A 26,609-nucleotide genomic window follows, 5' to 3' on the forward strand; every position below is an offset into this window, starting at 1 on the left:
TTTTCATATATCTTAGACTGCAATACATTTGTATCACACACACACACGCACGCACGCACGCACGCACACACACACACAAATATACAGGATAGAAGTAAATAAACCTGAAAATTTTCAGAGCGAATAGTTCATGTTGTATGTAACAAAAAGTGTAACAGGTACCATATTTATGGAAAGATCATAGTTTTCTCGGAAAAAAGTTTTTTCTTTCTTCAAATGTTTATTATTGCGAGTAGGGTCGTGATTTTCGTCCATAGGGATAGAAAATATGATATTGAATCATTTATCTTTCTGGCATATTTCCATAACTTTGACGGTTTTCGTCTAATTTAATTTAAAAAAATCATTGATTTCAAACCACTGAACAATGCTAGCAGATTGCAACGTCGTATCCACAGAGAGAGTAGGGAGGTAGTTGACCTAAGGAGACAGACCTGAGAAGAAATAACAATGTGCTAGCTGCGATGTTGCCACACTGCTGAAACTTCCAACTTAATTTACCTAATTAACCGTGCATTTAATCACAAAATGTAATATAGGTTTTCTATTCATTTAAGTGCACCCTAACGTTCCTTTCAATATGCATATATACTGCATCATGAGCGATACTTATGGTGTCATTTATGAATTTCAAACCTGTTTTCGGACTTTTGACTAAACAACAACAACAACAACATATAGCCTACCTAACAAAATCTGTTCGCGAGTGGTCACACGCCAGCGTACAGATAGGTCTACACGCTTCCCTATGCAGATCGATTCCTCTACAACTTAATTTCCTCGGGACCGGCGCTCTACACTAGTGTCATATTAAGCCGGTAAGCTGACGGAACATTACCTGGAACCGGTCTGTAAAGGGACGCTCTGTATACAGAGTGATTCACGAGGATTTACCGCCACTTACGGAGCTTATTTCCGAAGATATTCTGAGCAAAAAATGTCATATATATGTGTTCTAATCACAATATTTTCAGAGTTACACTAATTTTTAATTGTTAGTAATATATATTTTTTCTTTAGTTTTAAGGGTAAAAAAATATTACAAATAGAGAATGAACCATTCAGAAATATCATTTCTTTAATTGGCTAGTGTTCTGAAGCTGAAAATGTGTTATATATATTATTATATCTTTTTTCTCCGTTTCACTCATCTATCATCTTACGATGACGCAGAATATCTGCATGAAAACATCATATGTACTTCGGTACATTAAAATAATATATATGATATGCGAAAATCACTTTGTGATTCTGTCGGATCCCGGCCAATCAGTCACTCATACCGGGTGCACCTCCGCACATATATGGGCATTGTCCTACGTTCATAGGCTACATCTATGACTTAGTGCAGAGGGCGGCCACTAGAGGAAACGCAAGAGGTGGAACTTAAACTGAGAGGATTCGATCTGCCACCGGGATGGGAATCCGGTGTGGCTTAGTGGATAAAGCATCAGCACATAGAGCTGAAAACCCGGGTTCAAAACCCCCGTGCCGGAGAGAATTTTTCTTCGTTCCACTCATCTTTCATCTTAAAATGTGTTGTTAATTGGTTTATACAGGTTTTGTTTTTCAATTTTTAACTACAAATTACAGTATTCGTACGCAATTAGCCTATCACAAAAATTGTTACAAATCATACTACTTTAGGAACTTGATTCTTTACAGTTTAATTATGTATCCTATGGCGGAAGAAGCTGAAAGTGAAATAGTGACGGTCATATTCGACCACCTAAATAAAGTGCAACAAGCTCTCAAACCGAGAAACAACACGGATAAAACTCTTAAGGAAGAGGCCATAATCTCGGTGAGTGAAATAAACAACCTGTTAAACAGACTTAGTGGCATGTTCCTGGGTCTCGAAAATACTTTGAAAAAGGCATTAACGACTGTTGAGGCAACCCCACGTTTTTATAGTGAACAACTAGCGGCATCTACTAGCGCCACTGCGAACTACCAAACACCAGCTCACCCCCTCCTGCTACCTAGCGGCGGCCAGCCTAATACGGCCAGTCTCATTGTCAAGCCGACCGACCCCACAATGAATCCGGACAATATGAAACAACTCATTAGAGAAACCGTAGACCCTAAAGCACTGAAAGTCGGAGTAAATAAAATGAAGAAACTAAGCAACAATACCTTATTCGTAGAATGCAATAATAGCACCGACCGCGACACTTTGGAGAAGGAACTAACCATAAGAAATGCACTCTCCATAGAACGCCCCAAGAAAAAACTCCCCGCTATTCTACTGAAATTCGTCCCACGGTATATAGACGACGCTGAAGTCAAAGACGTAATACTGCAGCAAAATAACCTGACACACTTAGAGAATCCAGTAATAGACATAAAGTTCACCAAGGCTAAGTTTGAGGACTCCAGACATCTAGTAGTGCAAGTCAGCCCTAATATACGGAGAGAGCTGCTGGCCCTACAGAGAATAAAATTAAAGTGGAGCATGTGCAGAGTAGAGGACTTCACTATCATTACCAGATGTTTAAAATGTCTAGGATACGGTCACACAAGTAAATATTGTAACAATAAACAAACATGTTCATACTGCGCAGAAGAACACAGCTGGAAAGACTGTAGAAATGAACACAACTTATGCTGTTTCAACTGTTTAAAAGCCAACACTTTCATTACTAACAATGATAGAAAGCTGGATACAAGACACACCGCCTTAAGCAAAGATTGTCCCAGACTGAAAAGAATAGAGTCCATAATAATAAGCAAGACCGAATACTGAAGATGGAAAAACTTTCTTGCGCTCAGCTAAATACTCACCATTGTAAAACAGCCATGGCACAACTAGCATTAAGTTTAACTTACAACAAAGTGGACATACTGTTTAACCAAGAACCGTACTGCTAAAACGGAACACCACGCCTCATCCCTACCAACTATAATTCTATGCAAAATCAGATACAGGCCTAGACCCGAGGGCCTGTCTTCTCATTAAGAATGATATAGTCCACAATTTTATCATGATCCATACTCATGATCACTCCACTCCTGATAACATAATAATAGCTTCAACTTCAACTAATTCCCCCCTGTACCTCGTTAGTTCCTATCTCCCTCCTTATGACACTCTTGAACAGGACCTCAGTACTATCGAGTCCCTTCTAACATCCACAAAACCTACTAATTTTGTCTGGGGGCTGGACGCAAACAGCAAGCATAGCATGTGGCATAGCCCGATCAACGACCCCAGGGGAAGGAAGATGACTGAATTCTTAACAGCACAGAGCTTGATCACCGTAAATGAAAAGGACGGCCCCACTTTCTCCGGAGCCAAGGGAAACAGCTGGAACGACATCACTGCTACAACAACCAGCGCGGCACACAATATCCAGAACTGGCATATCAGTAAAGAAGAGACACTATCTGATCACAACCTAATAATCTACGACATAATTATTCAACGCTCATATGTCAACATAACCCGACAAGTAAGCCACTCTACCAGGAAGTTCGCAACCTAAGTGGGGAAGTGGAACCTGTACCAACAGAAACTCCAGCACATTGGAAACAAATGGATGAATCTGAGACACAAATCAAACACCAAAGAACACCTAGAGAATTCAATTAATAAGATATGGCGCGATCTGGAAGAAATAAACAGTAGCTGCTTCCCTCCATTCATCCCTACAAACAAATTCGTGCCTTGGTGGTCCACCGAACTAAACGTACTCAGAAAACAAACTAATGCAGCAAAACGCAGGTTCAAGCGATGTAAAAATCAAACGCTAAAAGAAATCTACAAAGAAAAACTCAATGCCATCACAAGAAATTACAAGACCGAACTCCTCAAGGCGACGCAGAAATTATGGAAAAAGTTTTGTACTGAAAGCTCTAAAGACTTGCCCTGGAAAATTTACAAGGCCTGCAAAAGAGAGTTCGAAAGGAAGCAAGCACCTTCAACATTAATTCTCCAAGATGGAGTCTCAACCCTGAACGCAGAGGACACAGCTACAGCCCTGATTAACAAATTCTTCCCAGACGATGTGCCCGCCCTGGACAATGAAGCACAAAATACTGTCAGAATCCAAGTAGAAGCAAGAGGTGCGCCAGTCAATCAGCCAGAACCGGAGTTCACTCATCATGAAGTCGAAGATACTATAACACACCTAAATAACCATAAATGCCCAGGACCCGAAGGCATCGAAGGCACGATCGTCAAAAGTATACATATGATTTTACCAACCTTCTGGAAAATATTATTTAACAAATGTCTGAGATTAGGCTGCTTCCCGTCGACCTGGAAAAACGCCACGATAATAGCAATTCCTAAAGCGGACAAGAGTTAACACCACCTCATAACAGGGTTTCGGGGTATCAGCCTGTTGTCAATTCCTGGAAAATGTCTGGAAAAACTAATAATGGACAGACTCAACTTCCACTTGGAATCCACCGGACGGAGACCACGGCAACAATACGGCTTTACAGCAGGAAAATCCACCGCAGACGCTATAAAAGCCGTCACGGATTATGTCCACCACAACAGACAGCAAGGGCTAAAATGCTGCCTCCTCACACTAGACATCCCTGGAGCATTCGACAACGCCTGGCATCCAGGCCTACTTGAGAGACAATGGAACCTTGAGTATCCTCCGAATATTTTTTGCACCATCCAAGATTTCCTTCGAAATCGTACCGCCTCCTATAAACTAGGCAACGTGACCATCTCCAAACAAGTCACCAAAGGATGCCCCCAAGGATCGTTGCTGGTCCCACCCTATGGAATATTATCATCAGTGGTCTAATTGAACAGCTTTCTAACATACCAGACCTGGATATAATAGTGTACGCGGATGACATAATTATCATGCTCAAAGGTCACTCTCACTCACACATCCTCGACACTCTCCAAACTGCTCTACAAAATATAGAGGAATGGTATAAAACACAAAAACTGGAAATAGCACAGGACAAAACAGCACTTATGCCAATGTACTTTCGAAAAAGGACAGAGTACAATACCCACCCGACAGTCATTAAATTTCAAAAATGAAATACTTGGGAGTTATGCTCGACTGCAAGATGGATTGGTTTCCTCACGCGCAGTTTCTAGAGAAAAAAATACTAAGGCTTCGAAATAACTTAATGCGATGTTCCAAAGCATCCTGGGGCATATCGTACTACCACCTTCTCACCATGTATAACCACGCCATCTTTCCAGTCGTCTCGTATGCTGCGGAGGCCTGGTGCCAGACAATATCCAGAAGAGCCTCCATCAAACTAACGGAGATCCAAAGATCATTCCTAAAGTTTACGATGAAATCCTACAAAACTGTGTCCAACGTTGCAATGCAAGCAATAGCAGGGATTATGCCTATAGAGCAAGCCCTGCATCTGAATAAAGATATGAAGGCGGTTAGAAGAGGCTTACCCACCAATGCAGTTCTGCCCAAATTCAAGAATACTGAACTACCAACAAGATACGGAGGAATCCACCCTAAAGACAACAGCGTAACAATAGGCAACAGTGGTACAGTCATCCCAGCCAATATACAGATCTTCACAGACGGGTCAAAAACTGAAAAACACGTCGGAGCAGGCATGGTCGCAGAAGAAAATTCAATGGAGATCTACACCGAGGCACGTAGACTGGACAACGAATGCTCGGTATTCCAAGCAGAACTTCTAGGCATACAAATGGCAGTAGACTGGATTCAACAGCAAAGTAAAGATAAAATCTCATATGCAATACATGTAGACTCGCAAGCAGCACTCTTTGCCATCGCAAACAAAACAACTACACAACCAATAGCTGTCTACATTAGAAAGAAAATTATCACTCTCAAGAAGTCAACTCATATCTCATTAAACTGGGTCAGAGGACATACAGGAATCAGAGGCAATGAACGAGCCGACTATCTAGCAAAGATAGCTGCCAGTTATAAAAGTACTATAGCCTACAACTCCATCCCTATGTCTCGAGCTAAGCAACTTCTGGAAAATTACTATATAAACATTTGGAATGCAACTTACATCAACTCCGAGGTACCACATCACACCAAGCAGTTTATCCCCTCTATCCAACAGGCTCTCTCTATCCCTATGGCCTAATTACATTATCACCCAATTCCTGACCAACCACGGTTGTTTCCGTACATATCTTCACAGGATCAACAAGGCACCATCTCCCCTATGTAACTGCCCAGAAAAGTCACTTCAGACAGCAAGACACCTTCTGACAGAATGCTCCTTGTACTCAAGAGACCGGCCTCGTGTTCTAACAACCCAAACGCTGCCCCAGATACTGAAGTTCCACATCAACACTGTCGCTGTCACAAACTTCATCATCAACATCTTCCGCACACTTCAAGAATAGACTCTAAACAATAAAATTGTAGTCGCCACTAATGTAAATATCTTGTGATATGCCTATGGCAAAACACAGGTTGTAAAATAGCACGTAAATAAAAAAAATGTACAGTCTTGAAGAATATATAAGAGTTGCGTGATTTGTAACAATTGTTGTGACAAATTCGTAAGAAAAATGTAATTTCGTAGTTAAAAATCAAAAAAAAAAAAATCTGTATGAAGCAATTGTGGAATTCACAGCACAATTTTAGCTTCAGAATACTAGCTAATTAAAGGAATGATACTCCTGAATAGTACAGTCTTTATCCGTAATAGGCTACTCTTCTAGTTTTAAAACTAAAAAAATAATGGTATTTTACAAACAACTTCAAATTAATGCAACTCTGAAAATATTGAGCTTAGGACACATGTTCATAAGATAGTTTTTGCTCAGAATGTCTTCGGTAATAAGCTCTGTACGTGGCGGTAAATCCTCGTGAATCACTCTGTATATGTATTGTATATACAGTATACATTTTATATTATATAATTATATATGTATATGTTACGAAGAATTAAGTAAATTGAGCAACTAGTACTAAGATGCGATAAAAATGATTACAAAAGGAACATATATTGATTAGAAAAATTCACCGTTATGGTACAAATTGTGCAGTTACTGAACGTTACTGGAGCATCATGTGACACATCAAGTAATACTTATGCTATTATGAAATTCTAATAAATTCAATCAAATATAATTTACTGTCAGACATCCAGACTTAATGGCCTCAATAGACATTCCATGAAGTTTCATTATGTATTTTTTAACATTAATTTACGTTCTTTTTCATTTGAATTAATTAGGATGCCGATATTTAAAATCCAAGATTTGGACGGCTATTATATATATATATATATATATATATATATATATATATATATATATATATATACACAGGGTGTTAAAAAAATACGGGGCATAATTTCAGGTATGTATTTCCCACATGTAGATAATCAAAATAGTTCATTACAACATGTGTCCGGAAAAGCTTTATTCCCGAGTTATGGCCTTCACAACATTGAAATTCACCGGAATGTTTTTCTTTCCGCAGGTCGTTGCCGTCAAAGGAGACATTAAGAGGACATTCTGGCAGTTCATTCCGAGGCGAAGGTTACATTCAGTGCTATGTAGGCGTAAGACTGTGCGACATATATTCAAATCAAGAGCTGGCAGAGATACACTTCATGTACGGTAAGGCGGACGGCAATGCCACGCTGGCTCGTCGTTTGTACCAGGAGAGGTACCCACAGCGACAATGTCCAGATCGGAAGACATTTGTACATCTCCATTACCGTCTGTGCGAGTATGGAAAATTAAATCTCCTGGTTTGGGAAGGGAAGGGGACGACCAAGATCTACAAATCCAGAAGTACAGGAGGAGATTCTGGAGGCTGTGAACATGACTCCTTCTATCAGCACACGAAGGGTAGCGTTGCAAGTCAATGTTCCTCATAAGACTGTCTGGAGACTGTTGAAAGAGTATCAATTGTATCCTTATCATTTGCAACGTATACAGGCTTTGTCACCAGCAGTAGTTTTAAAACAGGCAGTTGTTTATTTCAGATTTTCTCTATGCAAAATATTGTGAAGTACCACCTCGCCGAAGGAATTACTTTATGACAAATACATTACATTACTTCAGATTTTATCTCTTACTGAGTGAAAAATAAGTAGAATGACGTGCAATACTGCTGTGTCATTACGAAGTCAGGTTGACGTATTAGATGACTCGGGGTATAAAGTTGAAGTAATGACGTAATGTTAAGTACAGTGAGACTTGGCGACTCGAGGTATATTATATCACTTGAACTTAACTCGCTCATTGTGCATTTTCTACTAAACATGAACAACATCGATACACGAAACGAAGTCGGAGACACACGGAAAAAGAAATGGAAGAGCAAACTGAGACAGATCACTGCTGCGAGTGTAGGTAAGGCAGTGTAATACATTTCTTATTATGTCCATTTAAGTTCCCCTTAAAAGAATATAAAACATATGAAGGGTTCAGAGCCATAGTGGGCCAAGCGCCATTTATTAAAAACGGAGAAAGCAAGGGTTAAAATTAAGTGAATAGCATAGTTTAATGAAGATTGATATATCATTTAGTTTTAATGTGTATATTTTATATTACTTCCTATATGTTTCCATTGAATTATGGTATAGTGGGCGCCATCGATTTAGGCAGATGGATTTTGTTAATCAGAACTCCAGAGCGAGTTACTCATAGCAGCAAGGTCGGTTGTTATCTCCGTCACAAGCAAACTCCAGCTGGAATGGGTGAGATATAAGAGTAAACATACATTCCCGATTATCCTAGTGGACTCGGATGGACAGTCACCTCCAAAAACAATGCACATATAACCACTTTTATACAACTGCAGTAGTCTATACAGTATACGTGTGCATGCTAATAAAAGGGACCAATTCCCAGCACACAGTTTTCGAGATAATTCCAGTTGATGTTGCATAATATTTTCCTCGTTACTATAAAGTAATAAAGAAAATCTATATATATATATATATATATAAAACTGTTCTATAATCAACTGAATGACTAATCATCTTAAATCTCCTTCAACCCTGTGTGTAGGTTTCTGTTAATCCTTAGTCAAAAGATAAGACGGAGTTTTACGAAATATGAACATTAAGGGATGTAAAATGGGAGGTGATAATGATCAAAATATACTGGTTTATTTTTTGAACCAGCATACATTCAGCCCTTAAATTTGAAACAAGAGCTCCTTTATGAAATTGAGTTAGACTATTTATCTCTTCTCTTAGAATTTTTTCTAAAATATATAGGCCTAAGGAATGTAAAAAAATTCAACTTCAGGTACTACATTCAAATAATTTTTGAGGATTTTTTTATCCTCCAAAGGAGTAGAGAGGAGAGAGAAAGGAGTTGACGGTTTAAAAAATTCACTGAAGTATTTTCAACTAGCCGATGTAGAGACGTAACATTTAAAATGAAGGTTACTCTCTAGAATTTCAATTAAAAATTTTCCTATTTTTTAAATACCATCTAAATAAAAGGCATAAAATAATAACTGACATAAAACTGAAAAAGTATATACTACGCATTAAATAGGTCCAAATCTATGCAAATGAGCATATTTTATACATCTGCAGACCGGAGAGAGAGATTTAGAATTCATATTATAAAAAAAATATGAAATCTTAAACTCTTAGCTGGAATACGAAGACTGATATTGCTTAGGAAAGATTCACAATGACTTTACAATAAAAAAGTAATTAATTAAGATCTTGACGTCTGGTAAATAAGCTAAAGCAATTAAAATGATAATAGTAATAGTAGTAATAATAGTAATAATAATAATAATAATAATAATAATAATAATAATTTGAATTTCTTCAAAATTTCTCGACCACTTCCAAATTTTAAGCATTGTCTGATATTTTTACAGCTATCTTTGCTATGTTCTCACATTTTTAGTTTTACCTTGTTAAAGTGGGAGAAAAAACTAAAGCTTTGGATATTCAAATTTATACAATTTACATAATACAAACAGACAAAAGTGTGAACATAACTTTGTTAAGCATACTTTAAAGAACATGCAGTAAAAATGTCAGCTTCCTAGCGTAAAATTTGCGAAATTCTTAGCAACATGAATGCAGAGAAGTAGGGAAAAAAGTATGGGAAAATAGTTTAAAAGTCTGCATGTATTTTAAACTTCATGGTCGCTGTCTTTTCAGATAGTAAAATTTAATGACACAACCGCCGTAGGATTCTAAAACTTCGTCTAAGTGCAAAGTCTAAGTAGTCAGCATAGATTCATTTCCTTAAAAAAAATTCCCCCAAAAATTACCAAATTTTCATCCATCCCTTTCCTTGTAGTGCTGAAGTCTACGAGTCAAAAAACGAAAAGGATAATTTAAATCCTGGCCCTTCTTTTCAGAAGACGGCCACAAAGAAAAAGGACCCTGTTTGTTATTGGAGAAGAAGCGAAATTGCTGACACATACTATGAAGATAGTAAAAAAATTAAACATTTTTTGCGTTACGTAGTTGATAATGGGAGCGTCTTAATAAATAAAGATTTAAATCGGTTAACAGCGGATGCGACAGGTGTACGAATTATTACGGTATAAAAAATTCATCCCTCAAACTCGACAACTATCAAGATCAGACTAAAAAACACAAGAAACGAATCGACTGCTTTTCTCGTGACCTTCCTTGTAAACACATGCTACGCGTGATTTAAATCATTAAATTAAGCTCTCATATTCATCTGCTTCCAATAATACTTTTGGATCATGAGATTTCTTGCTTACTTTATCGAATTACCACAGATTATTAATTGAGAAAAATTCGCTCCGGGGCCGGGTATCGAACTCGTGACTCCCAGTTCCACACACTAGGATCTCTAACCACTGAGCTACGTCGAGACTCAATCCACAGTATCGGATCGAATCTCATAGATTATCGAATTACGTATTTTCTTATTTCAGCATACCTTTTCTTTCGGTTATTTATCCAACGTGTCGATTCCTGTCGCTTCCGCAACTTATTCTCGTACTTCATGAATGTTTGTTATTAATGAAGACAATTCGACACAACTCATATCTATTTTTCGCCTGTCGCTTCATGAAGTAATGAACATTTACAATAATTTCTTGTTTATGGTTATGCATGGCTTTTTTCCTTTTAATTTAGAAAATGCAGGAGGCGAACGAAAGTCATTTACGGCACTCCCATGAATCGGACTGTACTGTGGCGTGTTTATTACGCTGTGCTATTTTCACAGAATGTAGATACATCCTTCACTTTTCCATATGATCCCCGTCCCTTTCAACTGCCTTACGTAATCTAGGAACGAGGGCCTGTAGACCAGCACGGTAAAAGTCTGGACCAACACGTCTGAGCCACTCTTGAGCAGCGTGCACAAGGGATTCATCTTCTAACCTCGTTCCGCGAAGGGATCCTTCAGTTTACCAAAGAGATGGTAATCGCACGGTGCCAGTTCAGGACTGTAAGGCGGATGTTTCAGAGTTGTCTATCCGAATTTTCTGATCAGGTCTGTGGTCTTGTGACTGACATATGGCTGTGCGTTGTCGTGCAATAGCAGAACATCCCGCTTCTCCCGATGTCGTCGAACACGACTCAGTCGAGCATGAAGTTTCTTGAGAGTTGCCACACACGCGTCAGAATTAATGGTGGTTCCGTGTGGCATGATGTCCATAAGCAAGAGTCCTTCTGAATCGAAAAGCACAATAGCCATATCTTTTCCTGCCGAAGGTGCACTTTTGAATTTATATCTTTTTGGTGAATTTGCATGATGCCACTCCATTGTCTGCCTCTGTCTCCGGTCCAAAATGGTGGAGCCATGTTTCATCCTCTGTCTCAATTCTTGCAAGTAAATCATCTAGTACTTATCATAGACACTTAGCATGATAACAAATGAAACAGAAACTACACTGAACCCATTGTGTCTCCCTTTTCTTTTTTGCTATCACATCTTATCTTCAGATTTCTAAAATTCGTATTGTAATACAATTTTTAAAATTGTATAAAATGTAACATTTAATAATCAACAAAATTTCGCCTCAAACAGCTAAGATTTCCGTCAGAAAAGTTAAGCCTATATGGCGACTACAGCTGTATCTAAAATTCCAAAAACATTTCCTAAAATTTCATTAAGATATAATAAATCTTTGTACCAAATATCATATACTTACCTTTAGTAATAATTCTGTAATGTAATTACAAACATCCACAAAATTTGTACGCCTGAAAAGTCGATGCTAACTTGCTCTCTCCAAACATAACTCCTCACTGAAGCAACTACAATAGTCACACAAAGCGTAGCTGTATGTTTCAGGAGACTGGACAACATATGTAATTCCTTGGCGGAAATTTGGATCTCGTAACACCATTGGTTAGTTCACGAAAGAGCAAAGGGCAAAGTATCACGAAATAACCACTGCCACGAAATTACCAATGTTTACCCTATATTAAAAGTGGTAAAATACAAATAATAATAAAGAAGCTTACAATACTTTAAAAAATCTAGAATTCATTCATTATTTGTAAGAAAACTACTGCCATCCCGCCAAGTATCTGAAATTCCCGTCTGGGGAATTTTTCCCGCCATCTGACAGCACTGTACCGAACTGTTCTGACAAATCGGAGACAACTCAGAATGTTGTTTTGAAGAAATTCAACAAATTACGATTTATTAAAAGTAGAAACTAAAATAAATAACATAAATAAAGGAATGGGAACGTAATTTGGTGAGAAACAAATCTGGGAGTATCTCTTCAATATCTCCTAAGTAAAAGATTTCTAAGTTCTTCGTGTAACGAAATAGCTTGTTTCCCTTATTGGTACTGTACGTGACCTATGTTTTCTCGGATGACAATATGCAACCGCACACCTTAAATTTATTTGATAACTTCTGTGAAGATATTTCTTATTATGCTTGTTCAGCAATGTAGTTCCTATTCTAATGCAAAGAACTTGAGGCATAATGAGCTCTGTGTAGTTCAGAAATATAGTTACAGCTTGCCTCTTCCAATGCAATAAAACGTGAGGCATAATGAGATCGATCCAGTTCAGCATTGTAATTACCTATTCGAATGCAAAACCTTGAGGCATAATAAGCTCTCTGTGGTTCAGTAATGTAGTTACAACAGTGTAGTTAGTTGTCTGTTCAAAATACAATAAAGCATGAGGCATAATGAACTCTGTGTGATTCAGGAATATAGTTACAATAGTGTAGTTAGTTGTCTGTTCAAAATACAATAAAGCATGAGACATAATGAGCTCTGCGTGGTTCAAGAATATAGTTACAGCAGTGTACTTAGTTTCCTCTTCCAGTACAATAAAACGTGAGGCATAATGAGATCTTTCCAGTTCAGCAATGCAGTTGCCTATTCGAATGCAAAAACGTAAGCTATAATGAGCTTTGTGTGGTTCAGCAATGTCGTTACAGCAGTGTAGTTAGTTGTCTGTTCCAAATAAAATAAAACGTGAGGCATAATCAGCAATGTCGAAATGTGGTGGTACACCATAACTGCTATAAATGTTGAAGACAATACAAATAAATAAATAAATAAATAAATAAATAAATAAATAAATAAATAAATAAATAAATAAAAAGTTCACCAATGTTGTTATACCAGTGTAGTTAGTCGCCTGTTCCAATACAATAAAACGTGAGACATAATGAGCTCAATGTGCTTCAGCAACGTAGTTACAGCTATGTGAAAAGTAAATTACTGTGCCAAATCGAAATTCTTACGTCATCTTTTACTAATATACCGTAGGCTATTTAAAAGCAATGGATAGGAAGAGAAAGGTAGATAATGTTATAAGATACAAGTAAAGTTGACGCCATCGATTTAGGCAGATGGATTTTATTAAACAACTCCAGAGCGAGTTACTCTTAGCTGCAAGGTCGATTGTTATCTTCGTCGCAAGCAAACTGCAGCTGGGATGGGTGAGACAAAGGTGTAAACATACATTCCTGATTATCCTAGTGAACTCGGATGGACAGTCATCTCCAAAAACAATGCACATATAACCACTTTTATACAACTGCAGTAATCTATACAGTATGTGTGCATGCGTATGAAAAGAGAAGTCCCCGGTACATTGTTTTCGAGATAATTCCAGTTGCCGCTGCATAATCTTTTCCTCGTTACTATGAATTATAAAGACAATCTACATACAGTACACACACACACACACACACACACACACACACACACACACACACACATATATATATATATAAACTATATATAAACTATTCTATAATCAACGGACTGACTAATCATCTTAAATCTCCTTAAACCCTGTGTGTAGGTTTCTGTTAGTCCTTAGTAAAAAGATAAGACGGAGTTTTACGAAATACGAACATTAAGGGATGTAAAATAGGAGGTAATAATGATCAAAATATACTGGTTTATTTTTTGAACCAGCGGCCTTTCAGCCCTTAAATTTAAAACAAAGACTCCTTTATAAAATTGACTTACACTGTTCATCTCATCTCTCAGAATTGTTTCTAAAATGTATAAGGAATGTAAAAAAAAAAAAATTTAACTTCATGTAATACATCCAGATAACTTTTGAGGATTTTTTTATTCCCCAAAGAGCAGAGAGGAGAGAGACAGGAGATGACAGTTTAAAAATTTCACTCAAGTATTTTGAACTAGCCGATGTAGAGACTTAACATTTAAAATTAAGGTTATTCTCAACAATTTTGATTAAACATTTTCCGATTTTTTAAATACCATCTAAGGAATAGTGAAAAGGCAGAAGGGAATGAAAAATCTCAAGTCGTCTGATCTCGACGAAAGTTGATATCAGGGGATCTTTGGGATCACAGAATACGAATATGTTATTATTTTGTCCGAATTTATCCCTCAAATGGTAGAGTTGGACAAAAATGGGCGAGAAATTAAATTTGATATCAGAAGTGTTCTTAAGACGAAAATTACGGATAATAAAATTTGTTCGAATTCAACAGGCTAAGGCAGATTCAGTACTCTGAATTGTATTAAAAAAGCATCGAGTAACGCAGACAAAACACAATTAACATAAGCATTTAAAGAGGTATGTAAATGTAACACATTTCCACAGTATGAATTTACCAAAATCCAAAAATATAATTGGTATCTGTGAAGGGAAAATTGATTTCTCCGATATATATATATATTTTTTTTTTTCGATTTTGAATATTTTTAAATGCTTTCTTCTCTGTTTTCGTCACAGTGTGAGTTAAGAAATTCTGCTGTTACCAGATAAATATATAAATAAGAAATATTTTTCTTTTGCCACGAGTAATTGCAAACTTTATTGCTTTACGTAAAAAAATACTAATTAAAAATAACTTAAAATGGTAAAACAATGCCAAAGACAGGGCTTGTGCTCTAGTACGACATGCACTTGCATGTAAAATGTCATAAATGTATTATCTTGAAACATGTCGAAGTTATGAGGGAAACAGATTTGGAAAATTTAAGTTATACGGAAATGAGCGACAAACGTATGAAGATGAGAAGGTCTGTCCATATTTAAATGGCCAAGTCAATTTACGCATTCTCACGTTTTAGGTCATATCTCGAAAAGTATTAGAGATATTTAAACAAATTTTTCACCATACTTTTGAGGAAAATTCATTAAAAAGAAGGTTTCTTGTTTGGTTTATTGAATTACCATAGGTTATTAATTGAGAAAAATTCGCTCCGGGGCCGGGATCGAACTCTTGACTCCCAGTTACACGCACTAGGATCTCTAACCACTGAGCTACGCCGAGACTCAATCCACAGTATCGGATCGAATCTCGTAGATTATCGAATTACGTATTTCCTTATTTCAGCATACCTATTCTTTCGGTTATTTATCCAACGTGTCGATTCCTGTCGCTTCCGCAATTTATTCTTGTACTTCATGAATGTTTGTTATTAATGAAGACAATTCGACACAACTCATATCTATTTTTCGCCTGTCGCTTCATGAAGTAATGAACATTTGCAATAATTTCTTGGTTCTGGTTATGCAATGCTTTTTTCCTTTTAATTTAGAAAATGCAGGAGGCGAACGAAAGTCATTCAAGACACTCTCATGAATCGGACTGTACTGTGGTGTGTCTATTATTTAATAATAACGATACAAGAGGCGAGTGTGAACATATAAACAACGACAAACAGCCTTATCGCAGTTCATTCTTGAAGTTCTCACAAAACATTGGCTCGCCTACTGGAAATGTCATTGAGGTCATCTGCCAAAATCGGTGCCTCCGACTATAATGGATATTCATTTGTAGACTCATTCCAATTCCAACCAACGTATTTCGAATCAAATACTTTATTCACTCGATCCAGAATAACAAATAGGGTAAGCTTGGCAAATATGGACACTAAGGTAATATGGGCACATTTAAGCAAATCCCCATATTTCAGGAAAAGGTAGTGAATTAGAACATCCGCACCGCGTCGTTGGCAATGCTCAAGTACAGCATCATGGCGAGTGTCTGAGATGCTTGTGTTGTTGTACGGTGCCATCGGAAGAGCAAACAGACCAAATATAACGGAAGTACAACTATTTACAACTTAAAATTAGGATTGCTGCTATATTTTAGTTATCTCACATAAGATTTAACAAGCAGAATTAATCAATTTTACCTTAAGCTTACAAGTGATTGAAATCTTATATCAGTGTAGAGTCCGTCGGCGGGAGGGGCGATCCGAGCCCCTACCACGCCGTAGCGGAGAACTGAGAAATATGTTCCCAAATTTAAGCAGCAGAAAGCCGCCATTTGTAGGTAGAAAACGCGCGGGATTTCGAAACCGCTATTTGAATACGTGTCGTATTGCGTATCCGAAAGCTAAATGGTTTTGTTTAAAGGAAGAATACTTTTTTTTTGCGATACCTTTAATACCGTGTCTCTACTGTCAGCAGAGTTGCTAGGTTTTCTGCGAGGGAAGTCGGGATATCAGAAGCTAACCTAAGACATTAGACTTGTCAACAGTTTAACCTATCATAAGATTTATAGCAGTTTTCTGCAGTGTTCGCGTGCTTTTTAATGTAATAGGCCTATTCGCCTCCGTGAGAAACACTAGAATACGAAGGACACACAGTACAGTGAACACTACAATAATTTTTTCTTTTACTAACCGCGAATAGCCTACGTTTTAACAATTTGCTAATAAATTAATTTTGGAACCGGTACTGCAACAGTTTCACTATCTGACGATGAATCCATGTTTAAACATAGTTCACTAAACTATAAAACGCAGAAATTGTATGTTTCTGTTATTAATGTAAAGTACGATATCAAAATCCTATCTTTCTTGCCAGTCAACGCACTTGAGATACACAATGTTTACAAATTGCGAGAACAGCGACTAGGGACCGGAACGGAATAATCAACAATGCGGTAGAACTAGAAGAAGTATTATTTTGCGAATTTAGTTGCCTTACGGCAATCAGCTGGGCTACCCCATAGACTTACTAAATATCCGCAGGTTATCTCTGTGTTTACAATGTTACCATTTGAGTCAATATATAAATAAAAATATCGGATAATAGGAAATACAGACTAATTTGTTTAAGTATGTTCAAGGCTAATATCTGTAAAATCGGGATTTTTGTCAATCCCGACTCCCTTTAATCGGGACTCAACCAGGAAATTGGGAAAACCCCGCCTAAATTGGGATACCCGACAACCCTGGCTGTCAGACATAGGTACTGTGTTCAGACTTGCATCATTTTCATGGGAACTCTGAATCTGAACATTCATAACCACGGTTAATAAAAGAATTAATATGTCAACTTTTTAATTCAATCTGTAGGTTAAACTGATGTATGAAGTCAAAAAAGTAGTAGCAGCAGTAGCAGGAATAGTAGTAGTAATAACTTAATAGCAGTAGCAGCAGCAATAGCATAAGAAAATGTTTAATTAATCCGTAACTAAGACAGGAATTAATTTCAATCAGTTATATAATATATATATATATATATTTATAATTTATACAGTTTATGTATGTTTAAGTTCGGTAAATAATTTTATTATTCATGTATGCACTGAAACAACAGCTGTTTGAAGAAAATGAATGATATAGAGTAAGGACAATAACAGTGTATAATAACGTAGATTGAAAGGTAATTACTATCTTAGAAATGAGTTGAACACACTGAATGATTCAGTGTAGGGTAGAAATTCTCTCTGCGGATTGCACCTATCCACTTTCGGTTAAGGGAATCTTTACTCAGAGGAAACTTGAAGCATAAAGAGTCACATGGCAAGTACAATAGTTTGTCTTCTGTAACATAATATGGAGAAAAAATCGTCGTAGAAATTAGGGATTAACTAATCAGCGAAATATCATTCCTTCCTTCTTTACCGTTACATCCTTGTGCAATGCTGCAATAAAAAGCAGCACACGAAAGAACCATACTTATTCAACTCTACCAAGCAAATGGCCGCTCGTAGACTGTTCAATTTGGGAACATAACACTAGCGCCAGTGAGCGGTCTAGCTGTTATTTAGTAAGTCTATGGGGCGATCTCGTTCTTTCTCGGTTCAACAGCAGTAATACCAACTACTGAAAATTGTCACTAGAGCACTAGGCAGGGGTATTAAAGGTAATATAGGCAGTATCGAAATGATGCGATATTTTCTTTTCGTGAGGCAGTTAGAGTGTAGTTTATTATTTCATTGTCTTACACTAATCATTACGTTATTTATACCGTTGAATTATTGCGTTATACTGCTTCGAAATAAGTGAAATATATTTTTTTTTCAGATCACGCAGAAAAAATGTGCAGGAGGAGGGACTACCCGCCAGAAATGGGACGTAGTTAATATGTCTAGGGCAGTTATATCAGTTAGAAATGGCGATTGCAGCCAATCACAAGCTTCTAAAGTTTATAATGTGCCACGCCAAACTTTGCAACGTTATTTATTGAAGGATGAATTGAAGGTGCCGAAACTTGGACGAAAACCAGAAATGGGGGTGGAAGCAGGAATTGACCTAGAAAGATACCTAATTTTGCGTCAGGAATTTGGGTTCGGACTCACACGGACCGAGCTAAGGTGTCTGGCATTTGACTTCATGGAGAAGCTAGGAGATGATCACAGGTTTAGTAAGGTCAATAAAATGGCAGGATGGGAGTGGATGTACTCATTCTTAAAACGACATCCCTGTCTGACTGTTCGGAAAGAAGAGAACTTGTCGATAAATAGAGCTCTAGGCATGAACAGAAATAGCGTGAGGAAGTTTTTCGAAATACTCGAAAATAAAATGACGGAGCTAAATCTGCGAAACAAGCCGGATAGAGTTTTCAACGCCGATGAATCCGGACTGCAAATGAATACAAGGGGTAGTCATGTTCTGTGTCAGAAAGGAAAGAAGAATGTACAGTCCATTAGTCCAAAAGAAAAGGGGGAAACTGTTACTGTGTTGGCATGCTGCAATGCCAGTGGAAATTTCATACCACCCAGTATAATTTTAAAGGAAAAGGGATTCAGGTTGAATATCAGGTGCAGCTTCCTCCAGGAAGTCACATTTACACAAGTGACAGTGGTTACATCAATTCGGAGATATTTTTCAATTTCATCAAAGAGTTCATCACTTTTTTTCAAAATAAGTCGTGCTGATCCTGCAGTACTTGTGGTTGATGGCCATGATTCACATAGTAGAAATATTGACATGCTTGAACACTGTGTTGACAACGGCCTAACCCTGCTATGTTTGCCTCCACACACAACACATTTGTTGCAACCCACAGACAAGTCGTTCTTCAAGCCATTGAAAAAAAATATTATTACAAAGAAGCAGCTGCTTTTGTGAGAAACCATGGTCGCTCATTTACGAAAATAGAATTCTGTTCCATCATGTGCAAGGCCTGACTGAAATCAGCTACAGCCGGAAATGCTGTGAACGGCTTCAGAGCGACAGGCATTTGGCCTACAAACATGGGCGAAATCCCTGATTGCGCTTAGATTGGGGACTCGATAGCTAACCCTGACCAGAATCCAACAACTCATTCAGCTGATGACACTATTCCAGGACCATCCTCTCGTCCTACACCACATTTCAGTTCATCTTCCTTCCATGAACCTGTTACATGCAACATAAGCAAAGTTACAGCATCAAATGCCTCATCTTCCGTCATTTCTGAATCCTCGCGGTCAACAGCATCGCTTTTGAAGGAGCTAAGTCCAGTTCCAACATTGAAAACAACCTGCAGTAATCGCGGGAAACGCAAGAACATAGCAAGAGAACTGACAAGCGCAGAAAGTCTGGCTTCTGCAAAGAAGAGAGCTGCCAAATGAAGTTCTAATGTAGGTGTTGGGGCAAAACGCAGAGCAACAAAAAGTGCCGGCAATTCCAACGTATCCTGCCTTTGTCCTGTTTGTGGCTGTAACTACTATGACGAAAATCAAGGACAGAAGTGGGTGCAGTGTTGTGGCTCATGTTCATCTTGGTTCCATGAGGAGTGTGTCGAGTTGGAAGATAATTCCTTCTATTGTAATGAGTGTAGAGAATGAACCATGTCCAAATCCTCATTATTTGTTACTTTTTCATTAGTTCTAATTTGTGTAAATTTAACAGTTTATCTGATGCTCACCAGTCAAATGGTTTTGACTTTTTTTAAGGAAAACAGGACACTTTTTTCGTGTGATACAATTAGTTCAATTGCAACTGTTTCATTGTACTAATTATCATTTGCCAAACAAGTAATTTGTGTTAAAGTGTATCTGTGATTGGAAAAGATAGATACAAAGACGTCAGTTTTTCTTATTTTTCTTTTAAAGCATCCTGCCCATATTGTCGGGAATTGTGCTCATATTCCCTAAGTTATTAGTCAAATATGGGCAGTTGCAGCATCTCCTGCGAAGGTGCTTTATACCCATACTTAGAATCATTAGATGTTTGTTCATGCGCCAATAGTAGGATCATAGTCACAAGTTTCAAATGTCATAATTTGAGGAAAACAGATTGTGTTTTAGTGTGTTTTACTTTCATTTTAAAGTTTTTATGCCCATATTTGCCAAGCTTACCCTATGTTTACTTTTAAAGTATGCAAATATTGAGCTCTGTGCATTTTCTGAGATAGAGTACCAGAATTTTATTTGTATGGTGTAGTAGTATGAGGCGTGTTCTTAAAGTAAGTTCCAAAAGGGTGTATTAAGTAAACGGGAAGATATTTACAAACTATTTTTGTTACATTGTATTCCCCACACTTCAATTACTTCTCAACATAATCTCCACCATTATTGAGGCATTTATCGAGTCGTGGCACAAGTCTTTCTATCCCCTCATTGTAGAATTCGCCCGCCTGCAATGCGAACCACTCCCGCACTGCTATTTTCACTTCGTCGCCATCAAAACGTTGACCACAGAGGAACTTCTTGAGGTACAGGAAGAGATGAAAGTCACTCGGAGCCAAATCCGGGCTGTAGGGGGGATGGTCAATTTGTTCCGAGCCAAATTTCGAGATGAGATTTTGGGTGTCGTCGCCATCAAAACGTTGACCACCGAGGAACTTCTTGAGGTGCAGAAGGAGATGAAAGTCACTCGGAACCAAATCCGGGCTGTAGGGGGGATGGTCAATTTGTTCCCAGCCAAATTTCGAGACGGAATTTTGGGTGTCGTCACCATCAAAACGTTGACCACCGAGGAACTTCTTGAGGTGTTGGAAGAGATGAAAGTCACTCAGAACCAAATCCGGGCTGAAGGAGGGATGGTCTATTTGTTCCTGTCCTCATGATTTTTTTCATCAACAGCACGCACCAAATTGTCATTGACCAAAGATGGCCGACCGGTATGCTGCTCGTCATGCACAGAGACGCGGCACTCTTTGAACTTCCTAACCCATCTCCTGACCATTCCATCACTAATGGCATCATCACCATACACCTCACAAAGTTGACGATGAATGTCAGCTGGTTTGATGTTTCTCGCATTCAAGAAATTGATAACAGAGCGCATCTCACAGTCGGCGGGGTGCTCGATCACTTTAAAAATTTCAACTGATCATAACTAACCCCACACACGGACTGAAGCTCTGAAACTGCATGCACAGCTTGTCTGAAGATTGAAGAAGAAAATATGCGTGCGCAAAATAACGATTGCAGCGATGTGATGGCTATAATAGAAAACGGAACTTACTTTAAGAACACGCCTCGTACATTAAATGGGGTCAGTCTCTAAGGAGCTGTTTCTGACAAATTATTAGCAAGCTCTCTTTGCAAGCACATGCTGTTAAGGAACCTCTTGTTTGCACGGCAGTGATAGTTAAAGTAATATAAATAACATAAGTGACGAAAATATTACGTTATAATCATGTGTTCTTCTCTGTTCCAGCAAATTTATCATCAGTAGCTTATGGAATGGCGATGGCCTGGCCAACTCCATCACTACCACTTCTCAAGTCAGGGAAGCCACTTCTAGATGGAAGAATAATTTCTGTGGAAGAAGAAGCTTGGCTGGGATCACTGGCGTTTTTCGGTGCCCTTGTCTCTTCTCCTATCTCCAGCTACGTGTCTCAGAGATACGGAAGAAAGATCGCAGGATACTCAATCGTCATACCTTTCATCGTCAGCTGGTTGTTTATGGTGTTATTAGAATCTCTTCATCTTTTCTACATCTCAAGATTCTCCTTGGGCTTGTGTTGCGGTGGAGTTCTCGTCTTCTGCCCAATGTATGTGGGTGAAATTTCTGAAGACAGCATCAGAGGTGCTCTTGGAACATTTCGCTCGACATTAGGAAACATAGCATTCATCATCATGTACGCAGTTGGACCACTAATATCCATCAAAGACATGGCTACAATCTGCGTATTTATACCAATAATTTTCGCACTCGCGTATTACTGGATGCCTGAATCGCCGTTATATTTGATGAAAAATGGAAGATCGCAGGAGGCCATGGAATCTCTGTTATGGTTACGTGGAGGAGACGTGCAAGCCGCTGAGATGGAGATGATGAAGTTAACAGCAGTTGTGAAGAAAAGTGAAAATGTAAACACTTCCATCAAAAGTTTACTTTCGTCACGAGGTACAAGACGTGCTCTAGTGATATGTATTGTTCTTGGAGGTTCCATGCAACTTTCTGGAATATACGCTATTCTAAATTATGCCGTCAGTATTTTTGAACTGACTGGTGGCTCTGTAGAGCCAAACACTGCCACAGTTATTCTTGCTGTTGTGCAGTTGATTGGTTCTTTGGCATCTTTATTGTTATTAGACGTTGCTGGAAGAAGACTCCTGATTATTGCTTCTCAAACGATAATGTGTATTTGTTTGGGAGGACTCGGCATTTATTTTTTCCTTCAAAAAGAAAATTACGACTTGACATCTGTGGCTTTTCTTCCAATATTATTTGTGGGTCTACCCGTATTCTTTTTAGCGGTAGGATTAGGATCTGTGACATATGTTGTAATGTCAGAAATGTTCAGTCCAGAAGCAAGAGGAATTGCCACCACAGTTACAACTATAACGGTGTGGCTATCGGCTTTTCTTCCCACTAAATTTTATGTTAATATTGTTGACTTGCTGGGCTTGCATGGATGCTATTGGTTGTTTGCATTTGTCTGTGTAGCATGTGCGGTGTTTACTTTTTTCAAGATACCAGAAACAAAGAACAGAAGTCTGGAATCAATTCTACGTGAACTTAATGGTGAAGATGTTAAAAGTGATGAGGAATGTACAGAAAGGACAGCAAATAGTTGAAGAGTAACTGAACGGTATTAGTGAAAGTGTGTGTGCATATTGAATTGCGAATGTTATTTTTTTACTATTTACATTAAAATTATTTATATAAGAAATCAGTTGTCCGTGCTAAGTATAGTAGTTTGAAAACTAATTTGGAATGTTGGATTAAGAAACAATTAAGTGTAGTATACTTAGAGAGAGAGACAGACAGACAGACAGAAAGAGACACAGAGATGAAGAGAGGGATTGAGATAGAGAGAGAGCGAGAGACTGGCTATTACACTGAGTCACTACACTATAAACAAAGACTACACAATTTTTCGATAATCTCTTAATTTTTAATTTCGCATCTTTAGAGTCAGTATGGCAATTACCTTTTTTGTATTTGAATATCTACTACGGAAAACAATAATTTACTTAATTGAAAGAATGTATGATATGAGACTTCCCAAAATAATACGTTTAATATGAACACTAAAGGGGAGTAAAGGACAAGGAAGACAATGGAAAAGTGATCGACAGGGAATCACGGAGAAAGAAATCCCGAATTACTTACAGATGGATAAAGAAGAGTGAGAATTGTAATCACAAGAAGTAGTAATTCGTAAAACTAATATATTATGGATATCTAATAACGGCCGTAGTTTTGAGGGGAGGTTTCGACATGAGGTCATTCACAATTCCATTACGAGGATCATAAAAGCTATGCCACTTCATGATCTTCGTAGTATCTCACGCCATACATTTTTTTTTTTTTTAATTTTTATGACTAATCACATTGGACGACTCTAGTATGCTCTTTAAAGAAAGACATTAATAGAATGTAATCAAAGTAAAATGGCATAATGTATTACAACAAGCAAACGACGTAGTACTGTTATGACATGATGTATGAAATGTTATTAAATGTCAGAATAGTACACTGTATCCGGACTAGAGATATACATATACAATAGTTTTAAAAGGGAACATTTTTATTATATTTTTGAATGCAATGCTGAGAAGGTGCAAAATATATCCCAGATTTGTTTTGTTATAATTTTAAAGTCATTGGTGCGGTTGATAAGACTTTTCCGAAATATTGGATCGAGAAAGGGGAGCCAAAATGCCTGGCCGCCTAGAAACCAGAATATGACACCAGTGAACATTCTGCATTTAACTTATGGCTTTTTAAAGATGCAGTGTACAAGAGGAGTCCCGCGCCGTGGCGTCGCGGTCTAAGGCATCATACCTAGGACTCGCGTTATGGAATGCTCGCAAGTTCGAGTCCTCATGGGGAAAGAAATTTTCTTATGCAATTTCGGCCAGTGTATGGGACTGGTGCCCACCCAGCATCGCAGTGCAATAGGGGAGCTACGATAGGTAGCGAAAATCCGGTTTCGCAAACCAACTATGACGGCTGGGTGGATCATCGTGCTAACCACACGATACCGTCATTCTGGTTGGATGATCGTCCACCTGTGATTCGGCATGTGGCCGCGAGGCCAGCAGACGGCTGGTCGGCCTTGGCCCTTCATGAGCTGTAGCGCCATGGATTTACTTAGTGTACAAGAGAAAAGTTCGAATGTTTCACGATTTGAAAGTGCGTATCGTTGAAGCTGTTGTTTTAATAACGCTTCAAATGCTGGTAAACACTTGATAAGGACTTTTTGGTATCTATCGAGCTACAAAATAATACCCACATTGAAGTGCATCAAAGTACTTAAAAGCTTTCTGAGTTACCATAGGCCTACTCTGTACAATATAAGAAAATTAATGTACTAAAAATTATGGATGTTAAAATGTATGTGTAAATATATATGAAGAGTCCACTGCAAAAAGGGGGAATATCGAATGCATTGCATTTTGTAGGATTTGCAATTTAAACTTTGACATTCCCACTCGTTGTGTGGTATACGAATTCTTCAACACGATATAGATCTCGAACTATCATCTTTCTTGCAGTGCAACAAAGTGTATTATATTCTACTCTCTTTGATCTATAGTACTGAACTTTCAAAAATTTACGACATTCCCCCTTTTTCCAGTTGACTTTTCATATGTGACTACTTCTAAAGCAGACTTTCAGTGTAGCACTTCGTACATATTGAAAATAGGCTTAAATCAAATCATGTGACTAACAAACTTCAGATAATTTGAAAAACGACAAAGGAATTGTAAATATTAGAACTATAAGATGGTAGCTGGTAAGATACCGGTAATCATATATGTAGTATATCGTGTAAAGTTTAGATTCGTTAAAGACTTGGTTTTTCTGAACCGACGCATGGACGTGCGAGGCCTCCTTCGCACAAATCCGGACTATGCGAGAGATAGTGAGTGGTTTCTATAACTGCGAGGTACGCAGACCTCGCACCTCGCAGTTATAGAAACCACTCACTATCTTTCGTGTAGTCCGGATTTGTGCGAGGCGGGCCTCGCACCTCCATGCGTCGTCGGTTCAGAAAAACAAAGGTTTAAGAGGAATGATGTATGCGATTGCTTCTGAAGGACCATCGCAAAGCAGTTGCTGTGCAAAGAACTGGTGAAGTAATGATATTTTTGAAATGCGTCAGCGACTGAGTAAGAATGGTAGAAGGAAATCGAAATATTTTAATGCGAGTAGCTTCATATGGTACGAAAATCACTGATACAGTCAAATTCGTGCACCAAGTTGGAACTTGTATGATGCATAATTATGACATTCTGAAACATTGCGACGTGAATTTCGTCGTGTATTCAACGAAGAACCACCATACACGAATAACATTCGTCGTTAGAATAGACTCGATAGACAGTTTAAAGAGATTGGAAGCCTATTGGAGAAAAACGTACTTGAAAACCATTAACAAAAAATGATGAAACGGTGAAAGCCATCCGAAGAGCCTTTGTTTAGAGTCCAAAGAAATCAGTTCATAAAATAATGTGCTCGACAATTAGGACTTCCGAAGACAACAGTTCATACATCTGATTCCTTATAAACTTTAATTGTTATATGCACTTCATCCAAATGATTATCAGAAAAGGTATGAGTTTCTCGTGTGGTGGTTCTTCGTTAAATACGCGA

The 26,609-nt window shown here is 38.0% G+C and overlaps 2 protein-coding genes across 2 annotated transcripts; both read left to right on the top strand.

Moving 5' to 3' along the window:
• The first annotated feature begins 1,681 nt into the window (after window positions 1–1,681).
• Window positions 1,682–2,878, top strand: LOC138704342 (uncharacterized). Its single transcript, XM_069832186.1, has one exon. It carries the CDS (start codon window positions 1,682–1,684, stop codon window positions 2,744–2,746), a length of 1,065 nt encoding a protein of 354 aa, XP_069688287.1. The 3' UTR covers window positions 2,747–2,878.
• Window positions 2,879–8,176: 5,298 nt separating this feature from the next.
• On the top strand, window positions 8,177–25,893 carry LOC138705132 (facilitated trehalose transporter Tret1-like). Its single transcript, XM_069833784.1, has 2 exons — window positions 8,177–8,305; window positions 22,215–25,893. The coding sequence occupies exons 1-2, from the start codon at window positions 8,215–8,217 to the stop codon at window positions 23,579–23,581; spliced, it is 1,458 nt and encodes a 485-aa protein (XP_069689885.1). The 5' UTR covers window positions 8,177–8,214; the 3' UTR covers window positions 23,582–25,893.
• Window positions 25,894–26,609: the final 716 nt, after the last annotated feature.

This window comes from Periplaneta americana, chromosome 8 (assembly GCF_040183065.1).
Source record: "Periplaneta americana isolate PAMFEO1 chromosome 8, P.americana_PAMFEO1_priV1, whole genome shotgun sequence".
NCBI classification, from domain to species: domain Eukaryota; kingdom Metazoa; phylum Arthropoda; class Insecta; order Blattodea; family Blattidae; genus Periplaneta; species Periplaneta americana.